Source organism: Calypte anna, chromosome 2 (genome assembly GCF_003957555.1).
Source record: "Calypte anna isolate BGI_N300 chromosome 2, bCalAnn1_v1.p, whole genome shotgun sequence".
Classification (NCBI taxonomy): domain Eukaryota; kingdom Metazoa; phylum Chordata; class Aves; order Apodiformes; family Trochilidae; genus Calypte; species Calypte anna.
The window spans coordinates 126,230,601-126,241,870 of NC_044245.1; the positions used below are offsets into that span (position 1 = coordinate 126,230,601).

General features: G+C 45.1%; 1 protein-coding gene across 1 annotated transcript; it reads right to left on the bottom strand.

The window, feature by feature from the left end:
• Positions 1-390: 390 nt before the first annotated feature.
• TMEM64 (transmembrane protein 64) lies at positions 391-8,264 on the bottom strand. The gene is made up of 3 exons (XM_030444699.1): positions 7,503-8,264; positions 2,457-2,612; positions 391-464 (listed from the first exon to the last, which is right to left on the bottom strand). Exons 1-3 carry the CDS (start codon positions 8,262-8,264, stop codon positions 462-464), a joined length of 921 nt encoding a protein of 306 aa, XP_030300559.1. The 3' UTR covers positions 391-461.
• Positions 8,265-11,270: the final 3,006 nt, after the last annotated feature.

Consider the following 11,270-nt stretch of genomic DNA (forward strand, 5'->3'; position numbering starts at 1 on the left):
ATCACTGAGTAAGATGATTGACAAGTATGGTCACAGGGTAATTGAGGCTGGAAGGCAGCCTGGTGGTATCCAGCCCAATCTACTGTCCAGAGCAGCTCTGGCCACAAGAATGTGAACAGAAGTTCTGAAGTATAGGAAAAAAGCTATTCTAAAAGCTTATCCAAATATTTCATTGTGACTGGATTTAGAAATAGAACCAGTAGCTTAATTCCCTAGATGAGTAACTTTAAAAATACATACACACGGACAACCATGAAGGATTTTTAGAGCTATTCACAAAGTCAAAGTCCCATCAAAGCCCAGCCAGGCAAAGCACCAGCCAGATGCCTGAGAGAAAGTGGGAGAACATGAGTAATTGCCCTCCACTAATAGGCTCCCCTTACTTATTAGTCAGGTCCCAAAGATTGCTCTCAAGGAGGTGAGCACTTCAATTCAGACATCCAGCCTCTGAAGCTAAGTGCTTACTGGAGTGACAAAAAAGGAGGGTCAATGTCATTATAAAAAACAACCGCCCCAAAAAAACCCAAAAAAACAAACCAAACCAAAACCAAAAAAAAACCCGACCCAAAACCCCTAAACCAACCCAAAAAAACCCAAACCCAAAACAAAACACACAGTATGAAAAAAAAAGGAAAAGCAAACCAAAAACTACTACCCTGAAGTAACATTTCATGAGTAAAATGAAAGCTTGATCAAGTAAGCATTTATTTTCCATCTATTGAGGTTCTTTACTCCACATTTACAAAGGCATTTTTTATACTCATAAACCTGTTCTATGAAGCTTTTAAGTACCATTTAAGAAGTGACAAGTTTTGGGGGCAGGATGGGGGTGGTTTCAAAGGGTCATAGACTTAGTTTTATATCTTAGATCATTACACACCAGCTAGCTGATTGTAAAAACAGAGGAAGATAATTGACTGCAGTACCAACTGAGTGTCTGCCAACCGTGGTAACTGCTGTTCAAACACAGCCTGAAGTACTGGTGCTGTCAGACAATGTTTTAGCATATGGTTTGGTTTTGAAATACTCATGACTTCTAAGGTTGTAATGGTCTTAGACTTAAGGCTTAGCCTCCAGGCTTATTGACAAATTATTTCATTGGCTAAGCTCATGTAAAGGTATTATACGCTTCTCATTAATTTACTCACTTCCAAAATTATGATATTCTGATTCAGGCATTAGCAAAATTACATTTCTATAGCACTTTTCTTCCTGAATATCTATGCAAAACAGGGTCTGTTCAATGCTAACAGAGAACACTGCACAGCTGCTGGGTCTAAGCACCCTAAGCCAACCACTTCACAGCTGGTGGACACAGGCTTTTGTGTAGGGGTTGCTTGACAAGTCAAAATTTCAGTAAGAGATTCCTAGAGAGGGCAAGAGAAGAAAACTTTACAAAACTGTGGCAGAAAGAGAAAAAAGTAAGTTCTGCTTTATGTCATGTGAGGTATGAGAGAAAGAAAATTTTTTAAAGAAGCAAGCAACAAAAGAAAACAGTACACTGGAAACCATTTATCTAGGTATCTAGTAGACAATAAGCCTGTGAAAAAGAAAACTCGGATTAGTTTTAGCCAATTTACTGAAAATATCAGGGCTAAAAATTAAACACTTTTTAAAACCTGCTGCTTTTCAATACCACAGGCCACACTTGCTTGGCTCTCAGTCTGTCAGAGGTCAGCTGCCTCAGATTAAGGAGCTGTTACCCCAACAGAGAGCAGCTCTTAACCCCAAAACGTGCATTCCCCCATACCCCCTGCAGCCCACTCCTTCTGAAGGTGACTGAAGGTGGGGCAGTCTGAAAGAGCAATCAGCAATGCTGAAGCTTTCTGCATCTCATATATGTTCATATACATGCAAGTTCATATACTGGCAAGCAGTTTCTGGAGCAAACTCAATGACTTGAAGAAACCAAGCTACAGGAAGGAATCATAGAATCATAGAACAATCTGAGCTGAAAGGGACCTCTAAAGGTCATCCAGTCCAACTCCCCTGTGGTAAGCAGGGACACCCACAACTAGATCAGGTTGCTCAGAGCCTCCTCAAGCCTCACCTTGAATATCTCCAGGGATGAGGCCTCAGCTACCTCCCTGGGCAACCTGTTCCATTTTTCCATCACCCTGCTGGTAAAGAATTTTTTCCTAACACCCTATCTAAATCTACTTTTCTCTAATTTAAAACCATTGCCCCTTGCCCTATCACTACAAGCCCTTATAAAGTCCATCTCCAGCCTTCAGTTAGGGCCCCTTAGGGTACTGGAAGGTTGCTATTAGGTCTTGCCTACTGTCTTCAGAAGCAAAGTATTGTCTTCAATCCCAATGGTACTGCAGATAAGCAAATTAAAAAGAAAACTCAAACACAAGAAGATGACTGTTTCCAAGAGTAATTGCTTATCCAAGCAGCCACCGAGACTGACATTGCTGTTAGCAATGTCTATGGAAGCAATCATTTTAACTTACCTGTAAACTGAATATAAAGTAGCCACTAACACTTTGTTCTGCAATCACATCCTCCATGGTGCGCAAAGTAGTGCCCAAGTATGTGTTCAGGAGCTGAGTAGGCAACAGCCCAACTGAAGAAGCCATCAGGTAGTTGGGTAATGACAAATCTGTAATCTGAGTAAAAAACAGGGTATGAAATTAAGCACAGTTCCAATGCACTCACTCTATCCACACAAACTACCAGGTTGCCACTCCCACAAACATCTGTGCAAAATAATGAAAGAATTTCTTACATTCCTTCAGAGAAACTTTCCACTGTGTGTGAATCTAAGATAACACAATAAAACAGTATGTGACTAGTTTTCATCTGGCCTTTTAAAACTGAGTTTTATTTCATTTCGTCTTACATTACACAACATCTCAGGGCAAAAGTCACTTAGGATGCAATAACACTGCTCATTGAAAATGTTTATTCTTTCATGGTGAACGGAGCCTTACAATTGATGACAATTTGCTTGCAGGAAAAAATTACTTTATCAAATGTGAAAGCAAAAATCTACTTGCTTTGCATTTTATATATATGGTAACCAGTAAAAGAAGTAAGTGTTCAAAATGTCACTGTAATGTGATCTAGGTAAACAGAACAGCAGATATAATTTGCCTCTGCTAGGACAGTTAGATATATGTATCTTCATGAGTTATGTATCAGACATGTCTATCAGCAATACCTGTATCTACATCAATATACATGTTTATAATTAAGATTTTCCACCAAAGACATTTTACATCCCACTTTAATTCTTTAATTAGTGACTAAAATAGCACACACAGCTACAGTTTTTGGTAAGTTTCTCTGAAAAAAAAAACCAAACCAACAACAGATTTTTCCTCTGTTTGCTGTGAAATTTCTGTTCTGAGTCAATATAGGGACCGTTTACATGGGAATAAAGTACACAAAACTAGCTAAGTTAGAATCAGCAGCCATTGGGAAATATGAAATGCAAGAGCCAAGAGGCCAAAAGACATTTACACAAGAAAAATTAAACCAGGAAGAAACTATGGGTTAAAGAATTTTCCAGACAATTCAGCTAATCACGTAGTAATAAAAGAAGTTCTAATTAAGAACAGTCCCCAACACTGTGAGCCTACATGGAAATCAGTGACCTTGACAGTTTTGTACAGTGCTGCAGACAAGAGAATGGCAGCAAAGTTACTAATTTCATCACACTATTCTTAAAATAAACTTCGGTTACTATAAAAGTCATGGTACTGGATTCTTGGAACTCTAAGCACTATCAGTGGAAAGTTTTTGGAAGGAAGGATGGGCAATGGAGAAGGAGAACACAATGAAGCATAAAAATTAATTGACTGGAACAAAATCCAATAAGCCAATTCCAAACTTTACCCTGTAAATTACACTTCCCACAGACTGAAACATAAACTACCAACAAAAATAATACAATTCCCTCTCTATAAAAGATTTAGATCTATAATGAAAAAGCACTACATAAATATGTCAGAACCTCACACCTGGCCAACGCTTTCAAAATACTTTTTTTAAAAAAACAAAACACAATATAGAAATCTGGACCATGTAATATGAATGCACAACCATAACTTCCCATATTGCCAAGGGAATGAAGGAGCTGCTATTAAAAGTCTCTGAAATACTAACAATGAGATTCCTTAATGGAGCTGGAGAAATTCTCAATGATTGTGTTAACTCTCCTGGTCCCCTCCTTCAGTTCTGTCCACATATTAAGGACACTTTGGTTGCAGAGCAACCAGTGGATCTGTCCTGAAGCAACAGGATCTCCTGGGCCATGAGACACGGTGTTTCCAAAGGAGAGGCTGCCAATGGACACATCCCAGTGAAGCAAAAGTTATGGGGGGAAGAGAGAGAATTTTCAGTAATACTTACAGCTTTTTGTATCTTTCCTTCTATAAAACTCTATTCTAGAAACCTACCAGACTGGGATCTGTGTGGCCAAGCTGCCAAACAGAGGCTACCAGGTCTCTGTTTCTACAGAAAGCTCAAGCCAGCAAAAGTGAACAGTGAAATCCCAATGCAAGCATGAATACAATTATTATAAGCCATATCAATGTATTACAATAAAATAAAGAACTACCTAACCACTCTGGTAAAAAGAGTGTTAGCCAGAAATTCTCCCACTAAGCCTTGGACAGGCTTTGTCCATTAAAACTTTTGAGCATTCTTCGGTGCTGGCACCTTTGGTTCAGTCCTGTCAAAGAATATAAGCTTGTGTCAGGACTTTGCTGGGGGTTCACGTGCCACTGGGGATTGCAGATTTCTCTCCCCTCAACTTACAAAACTCTGTTTCAGACCAGGCAGTCTTAGCAACTGAGAGCAAAGGACAATTCTGATGCTCTTTACTTTACTCCAACAGAAGCCAACAAAACAGGCAGCAAATAAAAAACAAACCAAAGAAATAGACAGCAACTTCCCAACAAGCAAAGCAAGCAGCAAGCATGTTCCAGCAATAATTGAACTCTGATTCCACCATGTGCACAGAACCAAAGATGAATACTTTGACAGATTATTTTTTCCATACAATACTCCTTTCAGAGGAGAAAGAACAAGTATGAATTCTGATTTAGCTACAACTGGCACTATTAATAGTGCCAATAGATTTGCACAAATCTAGCTCTAGGGACCTAGTCATGAGCAAGCAGTACTGAGTAGTGAGAGACCTGCATACCAGGCCTCTTTGCACACTTGCCTTTAAAACACTCCAGAGTTGCCAAGAGGGCTGTGCATGGGCAAACACTTCAGTAAGAGCCAGCAGCCCACCCCAGCAGCCCAGGCCACTCAGGCATCACAGGAGAGTGACAATTAAGTAAAACCCACTCAAAGAGAAATACAAACATGTTTCCAGTTAAGGACTTCATCAAGAAAGGCAAGCAAATGCATTATCCCACTGCTCTTAATAGCAGTGCTTTCCCAGACAGCAGCAACAGAATGACCCTAAGAAGCTAAATGTTCATGTCTGGCTGGTCAGAAACCAATTGCCATCAGTTTTCTTCATGTACTGTTTCAACTAGTGTAATCACATCATTAATGACATGCTAGGAAGCTCTTCATTCCTTCTTTACACTGACCTGTAATTCACCCTCCCCAAAACCTCAGCATGGGTGTACTTCAGATGGTACAGGCCACTGACCAAGTGCCTGTAGAAACCCACTAATCTGAGCCCTGCAGATGACCCCTCTCACATCAAGGTTATGCCTTGCCCTGGACCTCACCTGTCACTTCCTCCCCTCTCATTTAAGAAATCTCAGCATATCCAGTTTACTGATATAGATGCACAAAGAAAACATGCACAGACCATACTGCTGGAAAATTAAAGGTGCATAGGTTTTCTTCATGGTTATTTCCCCTATAATGAAGAGAGATCATTTACAAATTCATTGCTGAAGTCACTAGGCACAGGGAGCAGGTGGTCAGGGCCCCAAACCCCCTTGCAATTTGAACTTTAACAAGGCATTAAGTTTTCAAATAAGTCAGATTTCAGAGAAATGACAGCTCATTATGCATATGTAGAATGTTAGATTCTGTATGTAGCTTAAACTTGACTCAGAGTGAGAAACCGCCCTGAATTCCCAGACTCGAATGCATCATTTTTATTTTTCAGCAATCTAGTAGTACATATTAAATGTTCTTTGTTAAAATTTGAGCACACCATTCTTTGACTACTGCAAAGTTGTAAATCCAGAGCAACTAATGTAACCTAAAGTAATTTTAGAAGCTAGTCAGAATCCAAGTTTTTTTGCATACTCAAGAATCTTGTTTAACCTCATTACCTGTTATTTTAACAGTGAAATCTTCCGCTTGGAAATTACTTAGTTTATAGCACTTGGAGAATACACAATACTGATTTACAGCATCATTTTAATATTGCACTGTCCTGAACACCACACTGAATCATGTTTCCAACAGAATGATTATTCCAGGAAGGAAATAAAAATTTTTAACCCAGTAAAATCTAGTCTGGTTTTCAGATTCAGTACTAACCTACAACAACTGGTGACAACTTAAAGCAGTAACTCTATCAGAAGATGTGAACAGCTGAAGAACAACAGCTCTACCCAGTTTTGGAGGGTCACACTGCAGCAGAAAGCTTCATCAGCTACAGTGGGACCTTGGGCTGCAGGGAGGCTGCTCACAGCCACACAGGGCTCAACTTCCTCAGCTCTGCAGGAACTGAGGCATAGCACAGTCAAAACCAGGTCCTTCAGACAAAGCCCTCAGGAAGTCATGAAATCGTAATCTTATCACCAATATGATGGTATGAAAGACCTAAGCTTTTTTTTTTAATTAATTACTCTTGTAAGATAAACAGAGAATACTAAGATTAAAAACTTCAATTATTCTGACAGTGTGTAAAAGAAGACAGAAAAGCAAGACTAAGCCCTTTCCAAACTTAAGTTTACACTAACTTGCAGCATCATTCTAGTGTAAAAAACCTTTTCAGCTCTGAGCCTATGTCTTACGTCTCTGCCAGAAACATGCAATCTCTCCTGAGTGCATGGACATTAACACCCTGTATGGATTTGCCAGATGTTCACTATTAAGACCAATGAACCAGAGCAAGATTTTTACTTTGTCCACTTCTTTTTTTCCAAGATGATTATCAAGTAGCTTAGAAACACCTGGCATGACTGCTTAAAAATTACTTTTCCTCTTACTCAGCTGATTTTAAAAACAGAGCAATGTTAAACCTGTCCAGTCCTCCATAGATCTTGCTATACATCACCTCGGTGCTCTTTGTAACACCTGAATACAGTCTCAAAAGCCACAGAGCAACTCTTAACACTGCTGAATGCATGCCTCAAAAACCTACTTGTCAACCCTCCGCAAGCACAGAACAGCGACCAGCAAAACCTGCCAGAGAACTTGTTTTTATCGTTGTTAAAACAGAGAGAAAACAAGGTTTCTCCTCAGGAAAGAGGGCAACCTCCAACAGAGACATTGGCCACTATGCTGCATCCCATCCTTCCACCCATAGCTGCTACCTTGGCCTCACGGTGTGGGCCGGGACTCACCGCGAAGACTGCGTTCTGCAGCCCGAAGGGGATGGGCGTCAACCGTGCCAGAGCCACCACCTTGAGGCCACTGCCACCCTCCACGACACGGACGACGGCGCTGAGCATCTCACTGCCCTGGATCCTGGCCCGTGCCCAGCGGGCCAGCAGCCGCTTGCAGGCCACATGGGCGACGAAGGTGCCAACGAGGACGCCGAGCACCATCAGCCCCATGCCCAGCAAGAAGCCATAGAGGTAGCCGGCGGCCACGTTGAGTAGGATGTAGCCCCAGCCACAGGGGAAGGACACGACGATGAAGCCCACGGTGAAGAGCAGCACGCCGGCCAGGCTGTCCAGACTCTCGGCCCAGAGCAGCAGGTCCCGCAGGTACTGGAGCACCAGCGCCAGCGAGGCGAAGCAGAGGGCCGCCAGGACGCACACGCTCAGGCAGCTCTTGCACCAGCAGGTGCCCAGGAGGCAGCAGGAGCAGCGCAAGCCCCGGGCCTCGGCCAGCCCGGGACCGCCGCCGCCCGCCTCGGGCAGCTGGCAGAGCAGCAGCTCCGCCGGCGGCAGCCCGCCTTGCTCCGGGTAGGGCCCCAGCAGCAGCCCGCCGGTCCCCGCCGCCTGCGCCGGGACGAAGCCACCGGGGTCCCCGCCGCCTCCAGCTGCCGTCCCGGCGGCTCGAGAGAGCCAGCGGCCCAGGTCCTGCCGGGCCCCCTGCGCCGCCGCCTGCTTCACGGCCCGGGAGAGGAGCTGTAGCGCAGCGGCCCCCGCGCCCCACATCCCCCCTCCCCGCCGCCCGGCTCTAGAGCCTCCGAGCCGCCCAGCCCCGTCGATCCCCGCCTCCCCACGCAACCTGCGGGCAGGGGCGGCCGCTCCCTCATCGCCCCGCCATGGCCCGGCTCCCGGCGGCGGAGCCCAGCCGAGGGCCGGGCGGGGGCGGGGAAGCGGCAGCGGAGAGGGCGGGGAGGAGGGGGCCGCGCTTCTCCGCCGCCGCGCGGGCCCGGCGGCCGGAGGGGCTGCGGCGGCCTCCGCGCTGCCTCCCCCTTCGGCCGCGCCGCCGGGGCTGCGGCGTTATTAAGCGGCAGCGCCGCGCTCTCCGTCCCGGCAGTAGCAACGACTGCGCTGGCGGAGCGCGAGTCCCGGGGGGCGGCACCGGTGGCAGCAACCGCGGCAGCGGGGCTCCATCTCCCAGCGGGCTCCCGCTCCGCTACGGGTAGCGCCTTCTCGGAGCGGCGGTGCCGATGTGGCAGCCCGGACGCCCCTCGCAGCAGTAGGGGGAGGAGGCTCGGCCCAGCTGCGGGGCTCGGCGGCGGCGCCGCGGCGGCGAGGCCCGCCCCCTGCCCGCCCCGGGAACGCCGCTCCGGCCGGGGAGTGGGGGCTTCGCTGGGGCGCCGCGGAGGTGCAGGCTGGCTCTGGGGTGCCGGAGTGCCGGCGGTCAGGGATCGCTCCTCACGCCTTGGCCGGGAGGCCCCGGCACGTTGGAGGGTTCCTGCCCCGATCGCAGAACCCCTCATTCACAGCAGTGCCTGAGCAGCAACCGTGCTGAAAAGCTGGGGGTTTCTGTCAGAGGAACGCGTGTATGAGGCGTCTCTGACCAGACTCTTATTTTGGGGTTTCCGTGACGTGTCGGACACTTTCCCTCCGTGACATGAAGGCTTTGATTCACCTAGAGCCAGGTTTTCTCCACTAGCAAGACAAACCTCTACCAGCCAGCAGCCGAGGGGGAGGCGGGGGGTGAGGTGAGGAGAGACAACCAAGGGCCCTCGGCTGCTGCCTGGTGCTTGCGGCATCTTCACATTAGAGGAACAGCTTGCCTGACCCGACTGCTTGGATCACATGCCTGGAGGCTCAGGCACACTTTTGGATGGATTGAACTTGAAAAAAACACAAAACAAAACAAACGAAAAACCCCAAACAGTACGAATACGAGCAAAGGGCTCGGTTTAGAGGAGTGTTTTCTCAGGAACCTCGCTGAGGCTTGAAAGCTTCGTAGGCCTGGTGTTACTAATGACAGCAGCCATGTGCAGTGTGGAAAAGGTTTTGTTTCCTTTACAGTACTTAAATCTACAGCACGCTCCAGTGGAGCGTTATATTCCTCTTGCTGGGAAATTTGCAAGCATGTATGAAATGAAGATGTGTGTGGGAGTTGTAATGGTTAAAGGGTGATTAAAAAAAAATTAAAAACCAACCCTGGATCTCAAAATAAATCTTGAAGAATGTATGGCAAATGTGTTCACTTGCAAAATATACCATTAGGAATACTATAACCTGAGCAATACAACAAATCTTGGAAAAGACAGATATCTTTGAGCTGGATCCTGGGATAGTCTTCATCAAGGAAGTTGCAGATAAGAATCTCCAGCATAATCTGCTTTCTTGCTGTTACCTGGATCCAAATGTGAGCATTTGAGTTTGTATATGCTGTTTACTTCAGATGCAAACACAGGCAGGGCAGACATCCATAATAACAGCAAAGGCAAGAAAGCCTTGCATTACAGCTTGTAAAGGATGATGGGCATACTTACGCATTCAGTAAGGCATTTCTCCTCACTGCTCACTGGGGAGGGATGGAAGTTAAGTGGAAAAAAACAAGACAGACCATGGCTTTCTGATTCCATACTGAGAGCATGTATGCCTTTGCCATGATTTCAGCTTGTGTATATTTTTGTTCCGTACAATGGCTTTCACAGAATACAAAAAAGCCTGAGTGGAAATGTCGGAGCTACACACTGTGTTGCCCCTGCATTTCTGCAGCTAAAGTGCATAACCTTATGCTCTGAGATGGAATGAATTGCCTGCTCCTCCTAAAGGCTGCAGGGTTCTGTATTTATAATCACACAAAACATATTTGAAAAAAGCACGAAATGGTATGAGGGATATAATGCTACTGACATTACTGACAGTACTGATGACATTAGCTTCCAACCTATAAAAATATTTTATTTAGTTAGTGGAAATGTTTCTTGTGTCTCTAGGAGTAAAAAGACTGAAACTCCTTAACCTCATCCATTGGTCAGCCCCCTAAAATAGCAGCGTACAGATCCTTGGAGCAAAACCTTCAGGAAGGAAAGATGACATGCAGTCATATTTTGAGTGACACAGAGCATTGTCATGGAGCAGGAGCTGAAGTATCTTTGGATAAACATCCAAGCAAGGCCACAGGAATTCAGCAGTACTCCAGCAGAGCTGGGAGCCTCTCAAACACGCAAAGCAGATACAGCTACAGAGCTGAGAGGCAGCATCAGCTGGCTCCAGCAAGTCTCCCCAGCATGCTTGTATTGTCTGAAGGGGAAAAAAAAAACCAACCTCCCTTGAAAACACACCCTTGAAAATTTGCCAACTGCTGCACGAAATGGTCTGCCTTTGAGACCTACTGGTCAGTGAATCATAGGATATTTCCATACTATGAATTATACAGTTGCAGTGGTCTGATGATATATAAGCAAGTCAAGATCTGTAAGGAAAAGCAGTTCTTTCAATATACCAATCACTACTTTTAGAAAAACAAGCAAGCTCTTGGGCACACAGCTCTTGGACAAACATTTTGTGCTCCAAAAGATAGCACATTTTTTTTTTCTTCCTCCCAAGTAATCTAGTTGATTTTGTGAATAATTTCCAACAAATCTTGTCTAACCTGTTCTTTCAAAAAGTACTGCTGGCTTGGTTGGCTTCAGAAATTATTTAAAGAAAGGTATAAATCAGTTTAGTATAAATAGGTTTAAATTTTATTACATTCCATCAACTAAAACTGCTCATATACTCCTCAGGCTGTTACTTAAATTCTCA

What these genes read in the sequence shown, in the direction of transcription:
- TMEM64 (XM_030444699.1), bottom strand. Translation starts at nt 8,264, where the DNA reads ATGTGGGGCGCGGGGGCCGCTGCGCTACAGCTCCTCTCCCGGGCCGTG. An exon ending in TGCAGAACGCAGTCTTCGCG is followed by an intron (nt 2,613 to 7,502) that starts GTGAGTCCCGGC and finishes TTTTTTACTCAG; the next exon opens with ATTACAGATTTGTCATTACC.